The sequence below is a fragment of the Gopherus flavomarginatus genome, chromosome 7 (assembly GCF_025201925.1).
Source record: "Gopherus flavomarginatus isolate rGopFla2 chromosome 7, rGopFla2.mat.asm, whole genome shotgun sequence".
Classification (NCBI taxonomy): Eukaryota; Metazoa; Chordata; order Testudines; family Testudinidae; genus Gopherus; species Gopherus flavomarginatus.
The window spans coordinates 15,590,974-15,610,530 of NC_066623.1; the positions used below are offsets into that span (position 1 = coordinate 15,590,974).

At 46.9% G+C, this 19,557-nt stretch overlaps 2 protein-coding genes across 3 annotated transcripts in view; one reads left to right on the top strand and one right to left on the bottom strand.

The window, feature by feature from the left end:
- SEPTIN8 (septin 8) overlaps positions 1 to 1,933 on the bottom strand; it is a 77,955-nt gene extending 76,022 nt beyond the window's left edge. Inside the window, exon 1 of one of the 2 annotated variants that reach the window (XM_050962748.1) lies at positions 1,408 to 1,933. In XM_050962748.1, the coding sequence (XP_050818705.1) occupies positions 1,408 to 1,437 (30 nt within the window). In that variant the 5' untranslated portion in view covers positions 1,438 to 1,933. The remainder of the gene's footprint in view (positions 1 to 1,407) is intronic. The other variant, XM_050962749.1, reaches the window with a different exon arrangement.
- Positions 1,934 to 13,408: 11,475 nt separating this feature from the next.
- Positions 13,409 to 15,089, top strand: SOWAHA (sosondowah ankyrin repeat domain family member A). Its single transcript, XM_050961933.1, has one exon. The coding sequence runs from the start codon at positions 13,409 to 13,411 to the stop codon at positions 14,855 to 14,857; it is 1,449 nt and encodes a 482-aa protein (XP_050817890.1). The 3' UTR covers positions 14,858 to 15,089.
- Positions 15,090 to 19,557: the final 4,468 nt, after the last annotated feature.

The window sequence follows — 19,557 nt, forward strand, 5'->3', positions numbered from 1 at the left end:
GTTATAGAAATATCCTTTGCTTCTTTCTTGTTTAGATGCCAACGTTTACACAATTAAGGATTTGCAAGGGCCAAACACATCTGCCAACTAAACAAACGTTTGCTATATTCTAGATAAGATAATGGCATGCACAGGAGTTCAACAATCAGCTTTTTTCTTTTATTCTGAAGAAAACAATTATTTGTTGTAGAAAACACTGAGTAGGATTTATAGCTGTACAAAACAGCAACATCTCATGGGGCTAGAGAAACAGAGATTTAACTTTTTTTTTATTGGGATAAATGAAAAGTAACACAGAGAAAGAATGAATCAGCACTTCAATATACAACCCAAGTTAAAAGCCAGATTTTGTCTTCCTTAGGTCGATTTAAATGGAACTGCCCAAGAAGCAGTGTGGTGCTTAATGTGAATTACAGAATATAGTATTTACAAATATTATGCCCCAGGACAAGTTCAAACAGGGCATGATTCTGCCACCCTTAATCATGCCAAGCTGTACTTTACACCATGAGCAGAATAACAAAGGTTATTTAGCTGTCTCCAGCCCCCTGAGATTGTATCAGTGACTCACCCCCAGAGCCTGAGCGTGCTCAGGGTAAACTGGCAGGATTGGGCCCAGAATGATCTGACTGCCTTTCTAGTCTGCTGGTGTCTGGCTCTTCATTACTGGAAGGAGACTCTCCACCTACATTCAGCAGGACTGTCCCTTTGTTGTGTCAGAACTTGCGAAATGGAACAGGAGAACCTTTCGGGTTTGTAGAGTTAAACATTGCAACACGTCTGCAAATACCCAGCTCTGTACAGACCCAGGTTCACCTTCCCGCCCCGGATCATCTCTTTCAGCTCAGCACTCCCCACTCCCGGCGAAAGCCCAACGGGAGATCAGTTCCCGATCCCCGCGTACTAGCAACGCCAGGCGCCCCGCTGTCACCGCCCCTCTCCCCTTGTCCCTCCTGCAGCCGGAGTCCCCGAGCATCCTACTGCAGCAGAGCCCAGCCCAGCCCGGGGAGGGCGCGGGTCCGGGCTTCACACCCAACTGGGGCTCAACCCTCCAGCCCGCAGGGCCTGGGCTCGCTGGCAGAACCGCTGCTGGGCACTGGAGAGAGGGACCGTCCCTGCGCGCTGGGCTGGGCTGTGCGCCCCGGGGCTGCCGGAGAGCCGGGACCCCCGGCCGCAAGCTCGCTGCAGCGGAGGCTGCGCCCCCCTCCTCCGCCCTCGGAGCCAGAGGCGGGCAGCGGCTGCCGGTGCGGCCCCAGGGGGGGAGCTGCCTCCAGCGCGTCTTCCCCAAACTTCCCGTGCGCCTTGCCACAACGCGGCGAGTGACACATCATCTCCCGCCCCGCCTGCAGCCCGGGCTTGGGGGCGACCTGCCCGGAGCCCCAGCGCCCAGCGCGGCTTCGCACTCACACAGAAGCGCTCCAGGTCCGTGGCAGCCATGGCTGGAGCGGGCGGTCCTGGTGCGGGTCTCTGGCCGGGAAACTGCCTTGCCGGAGCCCCGCTCTGCTCCCCGGATCGATGCGGCTGAATGAATCCAATATGGCCACTTCCTGGAAACTCCCCTTTGCAGGCTGGAGAGGCCAAGGGGAGCCGCCCTCAGCGCCCCCAGCCTGGGGGGGAGCCAGCGAGGGAGGGGGGGCTCAGGGCCACCGCAAAGACACCCTCCCCCGCGCCCCTTCAGCCCGAGCTCCTCTGCAAAAGGGGTCGGGGGGCACCCGGGCTGTGGTGGCCGCGGCTGTGCTGGGATGCTGGGAGTTGTAGTCCCGCGTCTTAGCGGACCCTGTGCCCGAGACGGGTTAATTTTTGTACCGGGCGCAGCCAGTGGCATCAGTACACGGGCTTCGAGGGCCCAGAGCCACCTTCCCCTGGGGAGCCGCCGAGAACCCCAGCGAGCCTGAGCAGAACGGGGAGTCCTGCCCGCCTCCCTCCTTGCTGGAAAGTGCGGGGCTGCACCAGAGGGTTGGCTCCGCCCGGGCATGCCAGGAGAGAACGTGCTCCTGCCACAGGCCGCTGGAGGCGCGAAGGAGGTCCTGGCAATTTAGCTGTAATAGTGAAGCAAGCAGGTGAGTAACCAGGCCTGCCAGGAGGCGAAGGAGTCCAGTCACATCACAGAGAGGGGAAGTGCTCTAGAGTAAGGCTTTCTGCTGGGTTCTCCCATTGCATCTTGTCTTGCCAGCTTGTAAGTTGTTTGGAGCATGGAGAGTGGTGACTTGCAGCAGGCTAAAACTTAACAAATAATGCATTGTAATTATATTATTAGCAGAACTGGTACTATAACACCGACAGACCCCAGTTGTCAGCCACGGGATCAAACCGGGGACCTCCGGAGCTTAATGCATGGCCAAGGGGCTCTTAGCAAAGGCTGTAGAGCAGACTCATTTAACGCCCTCTCTCGAAGTGGTCTCAGTGCCACGAGATGGGACTGAACACCACACCCAGAAGGTGTGTGGGTTACAGTAGCATGACCTGTATTGAGATTGCCCAGCACATCCCATTATAAGACCCTGTTTTCAGTTGCTTATAACTTTGCCAAACTTTAACCATTGAGGCTGACATTTTTCATTCCTCATTTACTTCCCACCTTCCACTTTCTGCCACAAAGGAGGCAGGTTTCGGACAGTTCTCCCCCTCCCCATTTGTAGCAGATGCCTAATTTTTTTAAACATTCTATTTCATGTATTTTGTTACCTGTTTCTGTGGCATGCCTAGCATGCTTTTTGGTGTTTGAGAATAAATAATGATATACCCACAAAAACACACTGGTTTCAGCGGTGTCTTTTAAAAGAAGCTAAAACAATAATAACTTTCCTAGTGCCTTCCATTAGAGGATCTAAAACGCTTTAGAACATTATTGAATTAAACCTCACAAACCTCTCCAACTCCCGCAGGTAAGTATGTAAGTATCACCACTAGTGAAACTTTCGAAGAGCTGAGCACTCAACCAATGAACAAATTAAACAAATTAAAACTGAGACCATTGTTAGTTCCGTCGCTGTCTATCTCACAGTAAGCTTGTACTCCACCGGTCTATTTGTTGTATGCACCTGTTACCTCTCATTTTATACTTGGATTGTACACTCTTTGTGTTATGTGTATTTTACATGTGTTAACTTATCCCTGACTGGCAGGGCCGGCACTTCCATTTAGGCGACCTAGGCAATCACCTAGGGCGCCAGGATTATTGGAGAGTGGCATTTTGCCAGGGGGGCGGCAGGCAGCTCCGGTTGACCTGCCACAGGCGTGCCTGCGGAGGGTCCGCTGGTCCCGCGGCTCTGGTGCACCTGCCGCTGGCGTTCCTGTGGACGGTCCGCTGGTCCCACGGCTCCGGTGGACCTCCCGCAGGGACACCTGCGGCAGCTCCACCGGAGCCGCGGGACCAGCGAACCCTCCGCAGGGGCGGCAAAATGGCCATGCGCCTAGGCACCAAAAACACTGGCGCCGGTCCTGCTGACTGGAGCCTCATAAATAATAATAATGAAGTAGTGTTACATTAAACAGTAATGAGCTGGTTTGCTGTGGTACAGTAGGTGTATAAAATCATGAGTTAATCCATATGATCTTTTATTCTTCCCATTGTTCCTGAATCATTTTGCAGGAGATCAGAGGAGCATGTGACTGTGCTTAAACTGGAGAAATAAAACCTCAGGATATGAAAATCAGAGGTAGCTGAGATAACTGGAGTGACTGGGGCAAGGGTCATCAGGAATAAGCTTTCTAGTCTCTATTACAGAAACCAGGTCCTGTGATGAAAGTGCTAGGATGTATTTTCCCTGCAGCAATTGGGAGGTATTTTCTAATTAGGTATCGTCTGAGTGAGCTGCACTGTGGATTACATCAAAGAAGGATGATAAGCCCAGTGCTCTTTGGCAGATATATTCCTTTGTCTTTCCTGAGCCCATCTCCCGTTTGTACATTCACTTCCAAGCGGTTTCCTGCTCTGTTAATCTGCACTCTGACAGCGAGGCTGTCAAGATGTCATTTTTACAGGTTCTTTCCTGAATATGAGCTTTATCAAACACATTTATGGCCTGATCCTGAATACCCTCTACCAGGTTCATAATTTATGCCTGTCAGTAGTTCCTTTCACTTTAATGGGACTAACCGTGGGCCTGATCCAATGTAGTCAATGGGAGTTATTCCACTGACTTCAATGGGTGTTGGATTAAGTCCAAAATTGCTTACATACAAGACCAGTGTTTCATTTGTCTTTTTAAATGTAAACTGAAAAAAAAAAAGGTGCCAATGCCCTTTTTTGCTTTTTTTATGCTGTATAAAGTAGGCCTGCTTAGTCTATTTTCTCTCCCCTGCCTTTCCCCCCTCCAAAAAACAAAAAATTCTGTTCTATAATTTTAGTACCTTAGAACTAACAAGGATACAAAGTCTTGTCTTCCTGGTGTTGGTAGAGGCTTTGAGAACTGGAGTGGGAACTTTCTCAGATCTCGACCAATGGCTTAGGCTTGCTGAGTCCTTCGCCAACAAAGCTTTCCCCTCCCATTTGTTTGTCAGGAGTTTGAATTAAATAAATGTTAGCACAAACCAGCAAAAATCCCACTAAAAGTTCCCTCCTCTCACAGATGCTCAGGCTGTCGTCTCCACTTTCTTCGGGTGTCTTGTTCCCACAAGTTCTCCAGTCCTCCAAGGAATCCTCCTGCAAAAACAGGGAAATCAGGATCTGATACTTCTAATGTGCACAAAAGGCAGATTTCTTAAAAAGGCAAAGAAAACCTTGCAAACCTTCTTTATTACATCACAAAGAAGCAAAATAAATTAATGAAAAAAACCACAAACTTTTCTTTTCTTTTCTTTGCAGGTGATCTTTAAGGCCCCAATTTAGCAAAGCCCTTAAAGTACCTGCTTAACTTTAAGTATATGCTTAATTCCCACTGAAGCCAATGTCTGTGCTTAAAGCACATACATAAGTGCTTTGCTGAATAGGGATGCACTTAGTAAGTCAATTAAGATTCTTTCCCCCGGTAAAACGAGCATGGTCCGAGGCCCATTAAAGGCAGTGGAAAGACTCTATTGACTTCAGTGGGCTTTGGATCAGGCCCAAAGAAAGTAAAGATTGAGAGAAAAGGAGAGGAAGGAAAGGGAAAAATCCAGAGACATGGTAACTGGGTCAAGGGACCACTCTGTTGTAACTGGGTCCTGTGACCTGATTGTATTTGTAGTGAAGGTGGTGCCTGATTGTTGAAACATTTTCCCTTTCTGAGGTTGATGCCTCTTCTCATGTTCTTTGGCAGCACCACAAGGGGTGTCGTTGATACGTGCTTTGCCCCAGGATCAGCACTGGATAAATGCCTAGAGAGACAGATAGACAGCATGAGGATTTTATTTTTAACACCGTATTATTTCAGAGGACACGTTGTTCCTAAGGATAGGGAGCCTGATTCTTTATTCCTGTAATGCTTTACAGCAGTGCAACTCTGTTAATTTCAATGGCTTTGTGTTGGTGTAGAACTGGTGTAACAGACAGGATATTCAGACCCATTAGGTTTCAAGACACCTATCATTCTGCAGATTGTTCTTAAGCACTCTGGAATTAAATGTATATTATTATTGAGTTGGGTGGGCGTTCCTTCCAGGATCTTTAACTCTGGTGGAGTATTTCTGCCTACTGAATGTTATGCTTACTTAGGGCTAGAAGATTGTGGATTTGTCACAAGCCCTAAGTATGCTCAGCTGCCCCATGAACAGAAGAGGGAGCCACTAGTGAGCCAAAGACAGGGGCGGCTCCAGGCCCCAGCATGCCAAGTGCATGCTTGGGGCGGCAAGCCGCTGGGGGCGCTCTGCCGGCGCCGCGAGGGCGGCAGGCAGGCTGCCTTCGGCGGCTTGCCTGTGGGTCCACTGGTCCCGTGGCTTCGGTGGACCTCCCGCAGGCGTGTCTGCGGAGGGTCCGCTGGTCCTGCAGCTTCGGAGGACCTCCCGCAGGCAAACCACCGGAGGCAGTCTGCCTGCCGTGCTTGGGGCGGCAAAATCCCTAGAGCTGCCCCTGGCCAAAGATTCACCTTTGGGTCCCTGGTTCCCTCCTTGCCCTGGGAGAGGGGGAAGGAATCTGCACCAGCTCTTTCCTTGGGGCAGATTTCCTCTTTGCTCCAATGAATGTGCTGGCAGAGGCATTGGGAGTAAGAGGGACTGGACTGCACCCACAGAAACAAAGGAGTAGCAGCAGCCCCACTGGGACAGAGAAAAGAGAGAAAAGGGTGCAAGAGAGAAAAGGAAGCACCGTATGGCCTTTTACTCCCCTGTGCAGGCGAATTGAGCAAGTGACTGTCCTGCCCCTAATTTCCTAGCTTTCACTTATGCCATACCAAAGCCACCTGCAGCCCTTTTGTACCTGGTTACGTATTTTTCAGGGCTGCATAAAACCCTTGATCTTCCTGTATCATCTGCGCAGGCCAAGATGGGGGCTGGATTTGATTCCTTCCACATTATTCAACACAGGCCAAACAAGTAAACATTCTGTGGACCTTAAATGGTTCCTTCTGCCTTTGTTTTACTGCAAGATGGCTTGAACTGGAGTGGCTTCACAGTCGTCGCTTTAGCTTCAAGACCACTCAGGAGCTGATTGGCTTTGAATATCATTAGTAATAGTGTAAATACTTTGCGTTTATAAGGCCTGATTGTTCAGAGGTGCTGAGCACTCATAGCTCCAGTTAAAGTCAATGGGAGCCGCAGGTGCTCAGCTCTTCTGAAAACCAGGCCCATTCTTCCCTCCTCACACTCCCTGAGTTGTACTTTACTCCTTGGAGCAGTCCCAGCGAATTGCCCAAGGTCTGAAAGCATGTAACCAGCACAGCTGGCAGGGGCGGCTCCAGGCACCAGCGCTCCAAGTGCGTGCCTGGGGCGGCAAGCTGCGGGGGCGGGCTGCCAGTCGCCGTGAGGGCGGCAGTCAGGCAGCCTTCGGTATTCGCAGTAATGCGGATTTGGCAGCATGCCTGCGGGAGGTCTGCCAGTCCCACGGCTTTGGAGGCAATTTGGCAGCGGGGATGCCGAATCCGCATTACCAGCGGACCTCCTGCAGGTGCACCATGGAAAGCTGCCTGACTGCTATGCTTGGGGCAGCAAAATACGTAGAGCTGCCCCGATAGCTGGGAACAGAACCCAATCCCCTGACTCCTAATCATAAAGGGCCACGTTCTCCCACCCTCACTGAAGCTGATGCTGTGAGTAATCCCAACAATTTCAATGAGTTGCACTCATGACTAAAGGGCTATTTACTGTGGGAAGAGGAGCTGGGGAGAGAATCAGGAGATTAATCTGTGTGGAACAACAGGCAATAATATGAATAAATAGAAACTTTTGGTAACATGGAAAATGTCATGTAAATGCTGTCTGCTGTTGTCCATTTAGTAATGTTCTTTTTAATTGGCCCTTGAGTTGCAGTGGAGCCTTACTCCTCCATCAGATAATGCCTTTTATCTCTAGATGTTTTGCCTCCTTCCCAGACTTTTGTTTGATTGTGTATTCGGTGAAAGTTACTGCATTTCTCTCTGGAACAAAGGAAGAGCTCTTTGCCTTCACATAACTCACCCTTTGCTTCACAGGGAAATATCAACAAGGAAACTGGAAAATTGTGGCTTCGGTCATTCTTGTTGGATTTCATATAGGAGAAAAATCTGCCTTTCCCCACTGAAGGTACAAATTTCATCAGTGTCCAGTGCCATACAGATCAAAGGGAAATCTGCAATCTTCTCTAAAGCAGGATTCTCCTGTCCAACACTCCTTAGGCTGGAAGAAGATTGGAATCTTCCCTGCCCATTCATCCTTGCATTTTTCCAGCCTCTTCTCCTCTGTATTGTAATATGATGCCTCACCTTTCTTACAGTTCAGAGCAAAGTCATGTGGCTTCTTTGTTAAACAGCTTTATAGTTCCTGTGTCAAGGAGCAGGAGTATTGGACTGGCAAGGCATCCACCTTAACCCTGAAGATTCAACAGATAGTACTGTGATCGCACAGCCTGGATGTGGATGCTGGATTTCCCACTTCATTTTCGGGTGCTGCATCATTTGAATTGTTGCAACCATGCAATACTGTCCTCCTTCCACTGAGGATAATGGCAAAATGCCCACTGTTAGGTGTGTTTGCTAAATTGGCAATACTGATGAGTCCCTAAGGCTGCAATGTTTCACAAACACCCACAACACTTCCCAGTCAAACATGTTAAAAGGGAGACAGTTCCCTAATGTTTGCAATATAGAGTTAGCAAGCTGTAAAGTTTGGTTTAAAATATAAGTAGCAGAAAATTAAAAGATTTTTTTCTGTTTTCTGTACTTTTCTTTTGTCCTAGCTGATGAACTGGAAGCACCAAGACAGTTGGCTAGAAGTCATCTGAGAGGCAGCCTGCAGTGTTCCATAAATAACCAATCCAAAAATATGCACTTTTAAGGTTTTTGGCAAAAGGAAAAAGAGAGAGGCAAAATTTCCCCTTAAGGCTGGAATTTTCAAAGGCGTTAGGTACCACATCACCAATGTGGTTCAAGCCTGATTATTCTCTGTATTAAAAAATTTTGCCTGAATATATTTATAGTGGTATTCAAAGACATCATCAGTCAGCATCATTTCTGTAACTCAATCTACTTCTTAATCAGTTATGGAGAAATAAACTAAACACCAAACAGATAGAAAAGCCCAGGGGATTTGTCTATAAATGGATAACCTTCACCAGGTCTGAACCATGTATCAGGGAGCAAGACGAAGCCAAGCGTTTGCCATCCTACAATACTAATTCATAATGCCCAGCTCTTATATAGAGCTTTTCATCTGTAGGCCTCAGAGTGCTTTGGAAAAGAGATCAGTATTATCATCTCCCTTTAATAAATGGGGAAACCGAGGCACAGAACTGTGCAGTGACTAGCCCAGGATCACCCAGCAAGCCACAAATGGACATTATTTTTTTTAAATCCAATTAAAACTGGAAATAGCAGCATAAACCCAAAAATAGTGTAGGAGGATTCCCCACATGACTACACAATTTTCCACCACCTCAGGATTATTATTATTAAATATTTATATTATAGTAGTATCCAGAAGGCCCCCAACTGGGCTGGGGGGGGCCTATTGTGGGGCATGTACAAATACAGAAATGAGACAACTCCTGCCCTGAAGAGTTTAAAGTCTAAAGACACTGAACACACAACCAGACAAAGGGTGAGGGCTGGGGACACAAACAAATGAGCAAAGTTCTGAAATGGTACCACTTAGTTAGTCAGGTGTATTGTATTTTGTTTTAATTGGTGCAAGGCGTAAGTACCAACCTTCTAATAGACACTCAATCAATGAGAGCAGTGGCGGATTAACAAATTTGCCTACAAAAAACTGCCACTCGCCCGCCATGCCCCAGCTCACCTCCGCTCCCTCGTGGCAAGCCTGGGAGGGAGGGGGGACAAGGGGAGTTGCAGCACACTCGGGAAATAGCCGTGGTGGTGTGGCGGTGAGCTGGGGCAGGGAGTGGTTCCCAGCCCCCCCGAGTTACTCCCCATGCCCGTGAGCCCCAGCTCACCTCTGCCTCCTCCAATTGCGCCGCTACTCACTTCTCCCTCCCTCCCAGCACTTTCATGCGGCAAGCCTGGGAGGAAGGAGGGAAGTGCGGCACACCTGGGGGAGGAGGCAGGCCAGGGATTTGGGGAAGGGGCAAAGTTGGGGAGGGAGTGTGAGCAAATTTGCTGCCCTAGGCCTAGGCCTTGTTGGCCTAGGTGATAATACGCCGCTGAATGAGAGGCTGTGAAGGGAAACACGCCCATTAACATAATGATAACCGGGGCAGGAGGGAACGAGTATGTGTAACAGGCTTGATCTACACTACTGACTTATGTTGCATTAATACATCGCGCAGGGTGTGGAAAAATCCCCCCTCCCCAAACAATGTAGTAGGACCAACCTGACCTCCAGTGTAGACAGGAGAGCTTCTCCTGTCGACCCAGCTACATACTCTGACAGGAGACGCTCTCCTGTTAGCATAGGTAGCTTCTTCATTAAGCAGTATGGCAGGACTGTACGTGTAGACAAGCCCTTAGAGTGCAGAAGAGAGTAACTTGTGGAAAGAGTTTATAGGACAGAGTAGTTAAAGTGAGGAAAGCAATTCACGTCCATCACAATGCAAGACACATTTCCGCCCATTTTTCCAGTGCTTTTATTGTCATCATATGGCCCTATGCTCCCCTCCACTTCTGTGGGTAAAGGAGACACCACATCCACTGATCCCAGCTGAGGAACATGGGCAGGAGATGTATCACCTCTGTAGCACATTTTCCCCATCCCACAAGATGACAGGTCTGTGTGTGGAGAGAAGATGGGGTGGAATGAGACTACAGTGCTGGTCAAATGTGGAGCGTTTGCCCCCCTGAGCTCAGTAGTAAACCTTTACAAGCTACTGCAGATGGTGTCTGATGGTCAGGGGACAACCACTTGCTGGGTGAGGGGAACAATGCAGAGACAGTGTGCAAAGATCCAACAGCATCCATATGGATCTCTAGGTATCCATGGCTTTTAAGATCCAACCTGCTGTCACTTTCACGGGAGCTGTCCAGACAGCAGGTCAGCCTACAGGCATGCTCACGCAGTAGTCAGCACTGGTGAATTGCATTGATTTCCAGAGAGACTGGCAGAGATTTTCAGAGCTCTCTGTGTAGAGACAGCCTGAGCACAGATGCACCCTGCTTGACTTTAACCGGTGCCAACAGTGTCTCCTTGGAATGCCACCAAATTCTCCACAAATGTTTGTAAAATAAGGCAAGTGATTCCAGAAACCCTGTCATCCTTAGTTCTTCTCCCTTAGCATATTCCTCTTGTTCATTCTCTGCGAGACAGAACATAAGAAGTGAAGGATAGGCACAAGCTAAGAGGAAAGATTTGCAACACAAAGGATGCAGAATGAATTCTGAGGCTTTCATATGTCTGTACTAGATTCTAATAACCAATCTCTAAAGCAAGACATAGCAATTAGTTTTGGATGCTTGTTTATTATTAGCTCTCTGTGGTAAGCCAGCCAGCATCTAGAGGCTGCTACAAACAAAAAGGCATGGCCAATGCAGGGGTGGCATTAGTAAAATACCATACACAAGAGACAACACCAGCAAAGTATGTGGTTACTGTGTGAACAGTAGGATAAGCATGGTGAGGCAGTGTTAGGCTTCTTGGAATATTGCAGAGCGACAGGCTGTGATAAAATAACACGGAATTAAGTGAGAGAACATTAGTACAGTACAGCACAGACACTTTGAGAAACTGGTTCAGTGCCAGCTGTTATCAAGGGATGAAATGTTTTCAGATGAGATTTGAAGAAACGGAGAGAGAAGGTGAAGAGATACAAAAAGGATATTCCATGCAGCCAGTGGGAGTTGCAGAAGAAGGCTCTTGCACCAAGAGTAATGAGGGTGGAGGAAAAGAAAGGAAGACACTGCCAGGTGGGTAGAGAAATGGGGAGCACAGAAAGATGAAGACCATGAGGAAGGCTGCACCATGAATGGTAATAATATGCAGGGTTTAGCAATGGCTTATCCTACATTGTTTCCAAGTTTAAGACACTGAAAGTTAAACAAATTTATTTTCCTTTTCCCATTCATTCTTGCACAAGCAGTTACTTTTATATCTCTGCCTTCCCAACATACTGACTCCACTTATTTTATGTTCAGTCTCTTTTGTTGTTTTCCAGTCAAACTGGTGGGTCATTCAAAAATCAATTTCATGAGCTGGTTGGGAACAGAGTGATCAAAAGAAAATAAGCCTTGAGGAATGGGTGTCATTTATTCCTTTCTTCCCAAAAGGCCTTTGGGCCCAATTCTGCACCCAATGATGTCAGGGGAACATTGCTTGAAGTCTTCTGAACCACTTACAAAAAATTAATAATTTTAGATATTAAAAATGCAATTAGAAATAACATGTGGCAACGTATTTATAAAGCTTCCTTCTGAAATATTAATGTGAATGGGTTACAGAGATTGTTTAGCTATATAATATAGTTTAATTCATACGTTTTTTCTTGTTTGCAGAGAAGAGAGTCTATAACTCACAAGAATCACAATTGATCAGCTGTTCAAATATCAATGGAAGCTTCTTCAGAAATATAAAGATCTGACTTTATGAAGCGAAGTAATTATATTTAAAGCTGTGTCATCGATTTGATAATAACTGAGACAAAAATCATTATTTTAGAAAGTTGGGGCAGAAGCAAATTAATGAAACCTTTAAATCAGTCCAAGCAATTTCCACATGGCTGGAACTAATGTTCTGTGAGACACAACTTTGTTCAATTACCTTCCAAAGTTAATGGAGTGAATGAAATTGGAGTTGTGTTTACATAGGTTAGATGGCGGCAATTATAGCTGCTCAGCATCTCTCAGGACTAAGCCCTTAAATCTCTACATTTTATCTCAACCATTATGTAGTTTAGCTGGCACAGGCACGGCACAGGCAAAACAATGTGTGGGATTGTATTCCTCAGGTAGCTGCATTCCCCTGGGGAATGAAGCATTTTTTAAAAAATACTGAAAATTGGTTCTCCACTGTATCCTCCTTCCCCCCTCCACCCCCCTGCTTGGGTAACTCAGACAGCTGAACTGATTGCTCAAAATTTCCAAAATAGGATACATTTCCCCTTGGGGGGGAGAGTCAGGCCCTGCAGGTAAAGAGTCAGCCCCAAAAGGATTAATTTCTTTTCAGTGACAAGCAACCCAGAACAGAGAGTTAGAATCCAGGCCCAGCTCCTGGTGCTGGTGCCAGCGCAGGGCTCTGCCCTTGTGGAGCCACTTGCAGGACTGGCCCCAACTGTGGGACTTTAGGTGAGTCACTCGGTTTCATCCTGGAGGAGTCAATGGGAGCTGCCAGTGTTTGCTACCTACCCTATTCCTGCGTGCCTCAATTTCCCTACCTATGAGATAGTGATGATATTTTTCTGACAGTGCAGGGGGTGGGAAGGGCGTCACCAGGCTGAACTCTGTCAAGCTGTTGATCTTCGGCACAGGCTGCTTATTGGCCGCAGTTAGGCGGTGCTCAGAGACGACGGTGATGGGCGCATTTAACGATGCAGAGAGCAGACCCGGGGGTGGGGGCTCCCAGCGGAGTCTCCGCGCAGGCTGCCGGATTGCACAAGCCCCGCAGGGTGCCACCCACACGGTGCGATGCGCTGTGCTCATGCTGCGGCCAAACCCTTCCGCTGCCAAGCGCAGCCCAGGAGGCTGGGGAGCGCGCCAAGCCCCGCGGCTGGCGGCCTCTGCTCCGCGGCGTGAACTGCGGGCCGGAGCCAGCGCTCCCCGGGGCAGGCACAGGGGGGCGCCGCAGGGGTCACACTCAGGTGCCCCGCTCGCCTACAACTCCCAGACACCTCCGCTCGCGGTGCCTCCGCCACCCCCCAGCGGGGAGCGGCTGCCGAGCAGAGCCGCGCCCGGGGAGGCAGCGCTCGCAGGTGCAGGGCATGGCCGAGCCGGAGCCGGAGCCCAGCCGGGCGGCCCTGCTGGGCTTCCTGCGGGAGCACGGCGGGCAGGTGCGGAGCGCGGAGCTGCGGGGCCGCTTCAAGCCGCTGCTGGAGGCCGGCGAGCCCGGGGAGCGAGCCGCCCGCCGCGAGCGCTTCACGGCGCTGGTGAACAGCGTGGCCGTGGTGAAGGAGCTGGACGGGGCCAAGTTCGTGGTGCTGCGGAAGAAGCTCCGAGCCCAGGCTGGGGGGGAGCCGGGCGAGGGAGCGCAGCCCCCCGAGGCGCCTCCGGAGGGCACTGGGCGGAGCGGGGCAGGGGGGCAGGGGCGCGCCTCCCCCCCGCTGGCAGCCGAGGAGAGCCGGTCCCCGAAGCCTGTGTCCGAGCTGAGGGGGCTGTTCCAGAGCCAGGACGGAGAGACGCCTGGGCCCCCGCCGGGGGTGGCCGGGCCCCCCAGGAGAGAGGCCCCCCAGAAGCCCTGCATGTTGCCAGTGCGCTGCCCGCAGCCGGCTAGAGAGGCTGAGGAGCTGCCAAGGCAGCAGGAGCAGCTTGAGGACAGAGCCAGGCTGCAAGTGGGGACCCGGCTGGACCTCCCTGAGCTGGCCTCCCCCAGATCCCCGCACATGAAGAGGAGGCAGGTGGACGAGGCGGGTGCCAGGTCGCCCCGCCTGCGAAGGGTGTCAAAGACTCAGAAGGTGAGCGAAGAAACCGGCTGCACTGCTGCTGTTCCCCTGGAATCTCTGGAGCACGAATGGCTGGTGAAAGCCACCGCCGGCCAGTGGTCCCAGCGGCTTCATGGCCTCTTGCTGACCGATGCCAATCTGGCAGGGAAAAGGGACTTCATGTCTGGGTTCACAGCTCTGCACTGGGCAGCTAAGAGTGGGAACTGTGACATGGTGGGGAAGATCATTGAGGTGGCCAAGAAAGGTGGCACTGAAATCGATGTGAATGCCAAGTCCTATGGAGGGTACACTCCCCTCCACATCGCTGCCATACATGGCCAAGAAGATGTCATTACCACATTGGTCAAGACATACAATGTCAAGGTTAATCTGAGAGACTACAGTGGGAAAAAGCCACACCACTACTTAAAGGAAGGGTCCTCTTATGCCGTCAGGCATTTGCTGGGTGATCCCGACCTTCACAACAGTATCGGACATGCCTTTCCAATCAAGAAAAACCCAAAAATTGCTGCTTCCATCTTGAGCTCCACCAGCACCTTCCTTGGAGTCTTATCTGACGACATGCCCTTCTATGATCTAAGCTGGGGTTTGAAGAAGACTTCTTCCTTAAGTAAGCTCCTTAATGCATCTGCAGGCTCAAGGAAGAAGCCTAAGACTAGGGGGACTTTCTCATCTTACTCTTCTCTTGTCGAAGCAGTGGAGGAAGAGCAGGAGGAGGAGGAAGCCACAGTGAAACACAGACCAGCTTCTGAGCTGTTCTTCAGTCACTAGTGTCTGTCTTCTTGAAATCAAAGTAATGCAAATAATGTATAGAAGTTTTCTTGGGCCCAGATCCTCATGGATATTTAGGCTCCTAACTCCCACAGAAATCAATGAATTAGGTGCCTAAATACCTTTGAGGATCTAGGCCCTGGTCATCTTTCACAGAAGCAGTCTGTTTCTCACCCCTCCCTCCAACTCCCCTCTCCAAGCTGTTTAACAGTCAACTATATAGGGTCTGATTTCGAAATTCATTGAAGACAGTGGCAGTCTTTCCACTGATTTCAACAAAGCTGGATCAGATTCTCTTAAAAATACTGTACCTACCGATGTACTGATGTGTTAATTTAATCCACAAAGACTCCCTAACTCTATGCTTAATGGCTGCAATATTTAAAAAAAAAATACTGTGTGGACAGGTTACAATGCTTAACATACGATCTTCTTAATCTACAAATTCCTCCAGTGAGTTTGTAATTCTTTGAGGTGAAAAGTAGGACTAGGATAAGGGATTGTTGCACATTTTATTTACACCTTGGTTTTAAGATCAATCAAACCTACTGTACTTTAAAATGGCTTTTTATCCTGCAGGTTTAAATAACAAGTTAAATAATAAGGAAGATGGATAATTCTGTATGACATTTCCAATTAATTTGGTAACAAATAGATAATGACAAAGAAAATCTGTTTTTTAAATGATTATTTAGTGCTAACTTTTTAAAAACAAACTTCTCTGCTAGAAATGTTAACTAGCAATTGTTCTAATTGTTGTCTAATGTATTTTACTATGTGTAGAATACAAAACCATTTATGCAATGAGAAAAAGCATCCCTAGCCAATCGAAACACTAACCTGTCTACCTCAATTTAAATGCTAGATTACCATTGTTGACTTCAGCATTTTTTTAGAACTTTCTGACCACAAAACAAATGATACCAACCAGCTATTTTGATAATACTGTGAACTTTTAAGTGTAATGGTAATTTAACAAATGCACCTTTAAAAGAATCTAACAGACTTTTAAAATGTATGATCGTGGGACATTCAGGTGAAAGTCTAACTACAGGGAAATTTTCCACAGGCTATAGATTTTTATATATGGATAGCCAACTGGAAATACAAGTTTAGGTGACTATTTTTGTGTTGCTTGTCCTATAAATGTTAAGTATTGTGTTTGACCCAATTACAATAAAGAGTTATAAAACCAAGATTTAATAATGTTAGTTATTTCATAACAAAATGCCTGCATGACCTGTACTAAAACAAAGTGTATCTGAACACTGTGTTCCTCTTCCTTCTTCTTTCTGTCTGGATGTTCACACAGTTCAACATATAATTCCAAAGAGCATGTGAATTTTGTGTTTAGTGCCATGTGATATTTCCAATGAATGTATTAAAGTTGGTTAAAAGTAAAACTAACCTAAATAAAATTTCTTAATGTGTCTGGTTCTGTATATGCAATCGTGCATTTTAACGTAGGCCTGGTCTACGCTGAAGTCGACGTACTTAGATCTACTTATCGCGGTGTCTTCACTACGGTGAGTCGAGTGCTGCTGCTCCTCCATGGACTCCACCTGTGCCTCTCGCGGACCTGGAGTATAGGAGTTGACAGGAAAGCACTCGGGGATTGATTTATCATCTCTAGACTAGACACGATAAATTAATCCCCACTGGATCAATCGCTGCCCACCGATCCAGCCGGTATCGAAAACATACCCTCAGTTTCAAAGTTTATGATGAGCCTAAAGGACCAATTAGTCCCCCCCTGTTAAGTCCCTTTGATGATTTGTATTTATGTAGTACTTTTTCCTCTGCAGATTTCAAGGCTCTTTGCTACAGTAGGTAGATATTATCCTATATTATAAATGGAGGAGAAGATATTCAGCAGGTGTAAATTAGCTTAGGTCCACTGACTTTAGAGTGATTTGGAGTCATACCAGCTCAGGAGCTGGCCCAGTGTAACAAGCACAGTGAGGTCAGCTGACTTGCCTAAGGTCAGAGATAGTTAAGGGGCAGAGTTGGGAACGGAATCCAGGTTTGACTCCTGTGACCAGTCTACTGAACCATCATCATTTTCTCTTTAAAACTGGAAGCTATTTAAAAACCAGCATACAGTTCAACCATACAAGGACAAAGCTGATTGTATAATTATGTTTGCTCTGCTTGTTAAATCCTCATTAGGTGGTCAAGTTTCTGCAGTGCCCCACTACTTGCACACTCTGCAATTCTTTGCAAGTCAGTAACTTTCGGAATGTTTTTGATTTCAGCCTTGAATTAAACCCAATACTTCCTCTTTCTGTCTGCATAACAGGCTTTGTTGAAACATTCCACAAACTGTACTGCACTACCAGTGCAGACTGGAAAAGGCATCTTGCTCTCCTCCCCACCTCCTTTTGTTCCCCTCGTTAAAAATACTACATGGAGTGAGCCACATTCATCCCAAGAGGAACTCTTGATTCCAGGGACAGCTTGGCCCTGTTTATCTCAGAAGATAATGGATTGTTCTGGATGGGCCCTGCTCATGTATTGAGCTAATCAAGTGAATAAGCAAGTGTTAATGACCAAGCACCTCATGATTTCTATACTTGGCATTGGTGGAGTTAAAAAAAAATAGCCAGTTGGTTCTGTAGTTGATGTCAACATGATCAATATGATAGATACTAACCTTGGCATAGTGCAAATGCAAATCAAACCCTTGTTGCTCTAGAAGAAAAACCTATGCAGTTAATACAGCATAACCCTATATGAATTTCTTAAGATTTACTTGTAGACCACCTAACAGTATATACCTCATTCTGTTCCTTCAGCCTAAATGGGCACACTGCAAAGCCTGAGATATTGCAGCCATGTTGCAAAATAAAGGCACTTTAGCTAGTAAAAATATTCAGTGGCTACATACATGAAAACTATCACTTGAGTGACTCAGCCCTTTATCATTCTGAGATGACATGATAAAATATGGATAGGTTCAATCCATGTTCATATTTTATTTTGGAATCTTTTATACTGTTTTTGAGAGAGTGTCCTTTCGTGTTCTCCTGCAGATAAAAAGCGTACTTGCAGTAAGTGTTTCTTAGAACAACAAACTGTGGCTATATCTTCAGTGCAAAAAAAGGAAAAGGGTGTGTGTGTTTTTTTACATCAACATAGCTGTCTTGATGTAAAATCCAAGTGGAGACAAGGCACCCCAAGTGGAGGCTATAGAGTTGACCTTGACTATCTACATCTAGGTAAAAGCTACCTGTGCCTTGTCTCCACTAGGATTTTACACTGACTGAGCTAGTTCAGTGTAAAAAACATGCTTTATTTCTGCAGTGAAGACAAAGCCTGTGTGTCGTTATTATAATTCATTTGGACCATGTTCGAGGGTGTGTTAAGCACCTTGCAAAACAAACAGGGAAGAGTTTGCAATCTATAAAATAGGTGCGGCTGACCATCAACAAGTTTATATGGTGACTCAGTTCATGCCTACCTTCTTAGTAAACAATTTTTTCAAAAACCTAGATATTAATTACTGAGGCCCTCGTTAGTGTTCCCAATACCATTTCACTTCCACAAGTACAGACAATACTCAGAGGTATTGAGAATGAATCCATTGTAATTCTATGGAAATGAATTCTAGTGAACTATAACTTGAATTCAAACCAAGGCTCTATTGTTCTGCATTTCTTTTTCATACGCTACAGTTGTGATTGTAAAGGAGACATAGTATTTAATTCCCAACAAATCAGAAAGGCACATTTCTTGGCAATGATCAAGGTTATATCAGTTTTATTCTATTTGAGGACTGAATCTTGCCCTTTGAAGTTACAAGCAGATGGATTTTATAGCTCTCCATTATTTCAAACTACACTGGGGTCAAATTTAACAACCTCTATTTAGGCAAAATCCCCAGTGAACTCAATAGGAGTTTCACCTGAATGAATGGCTGTGAGATTTGGTCATTGATGCATTAATAAATGCATCATAATACAGCACATACTACACAATAAGGGAAGGCAGGTAGCTGGCTATCCCCTAGTATCCAATGATACAATTAATTACATAGTGATATCCTTACTGTAAATATAAATCAGAATCTAGCGCAGGGATCGACAACCTTTCAGAAGCGCTGTGCCGAGTCTTCATTCATTCACTCTAATTTAAGGTTTCGGGTGGCAGTGATACATTTTAACGTTCTTAGCAGGTCTCTTTCTATAAGTCTATAATATATAACTAAACTATTGTTGTATGTAAAGTAAATAAGGTTTTTTAAATGTTTAAGAAGCTTCATTTAAAATTAAATAAAATGCAGAGCCCCCCCAGACCGGTGGCCAGGACCCGGGTAGCGTGAGTGCCACTGAAAATCAGCTCATATGCCGCCTTCGGCACCCGTGCCATTGGTTGCCTACCCCTTATCTAGCGTAACATTTTATAAACATGTAGTCACATTGAGCTGATTTACCCAAAGTCTACAAGATCTATCATGCAACACCCACATCAGGTGGGTTAAAGCTAGATTATGTTTTAGTTGAATTGTACTCAGGGTCAGAAAGAAGTAACATTGGGCTTATATTGCTTAGTTTATTTTCCCCCCTCGACATAGGTATTTCAGCCTTTTCCAAAGAATCTCAGTAGCTCAGAAAGCCGGTGCTCAGATAGGATACTGAGAGTTGCTGTTACGAAAAAAATAAAATAAACAAACCCAGAAGATAGATAGCTCCACCCAATAG

Bases quoted from the DNA above. Each gene is read 5' to 3' on its own strand.
- SOWAHA (XM_050961933.1), top strand. From the start codon at position 13,409: ATGGCCGAGCCGGAGCCGGAGCCCAGCCGGGCGGCCCTGCTGGGCTTC.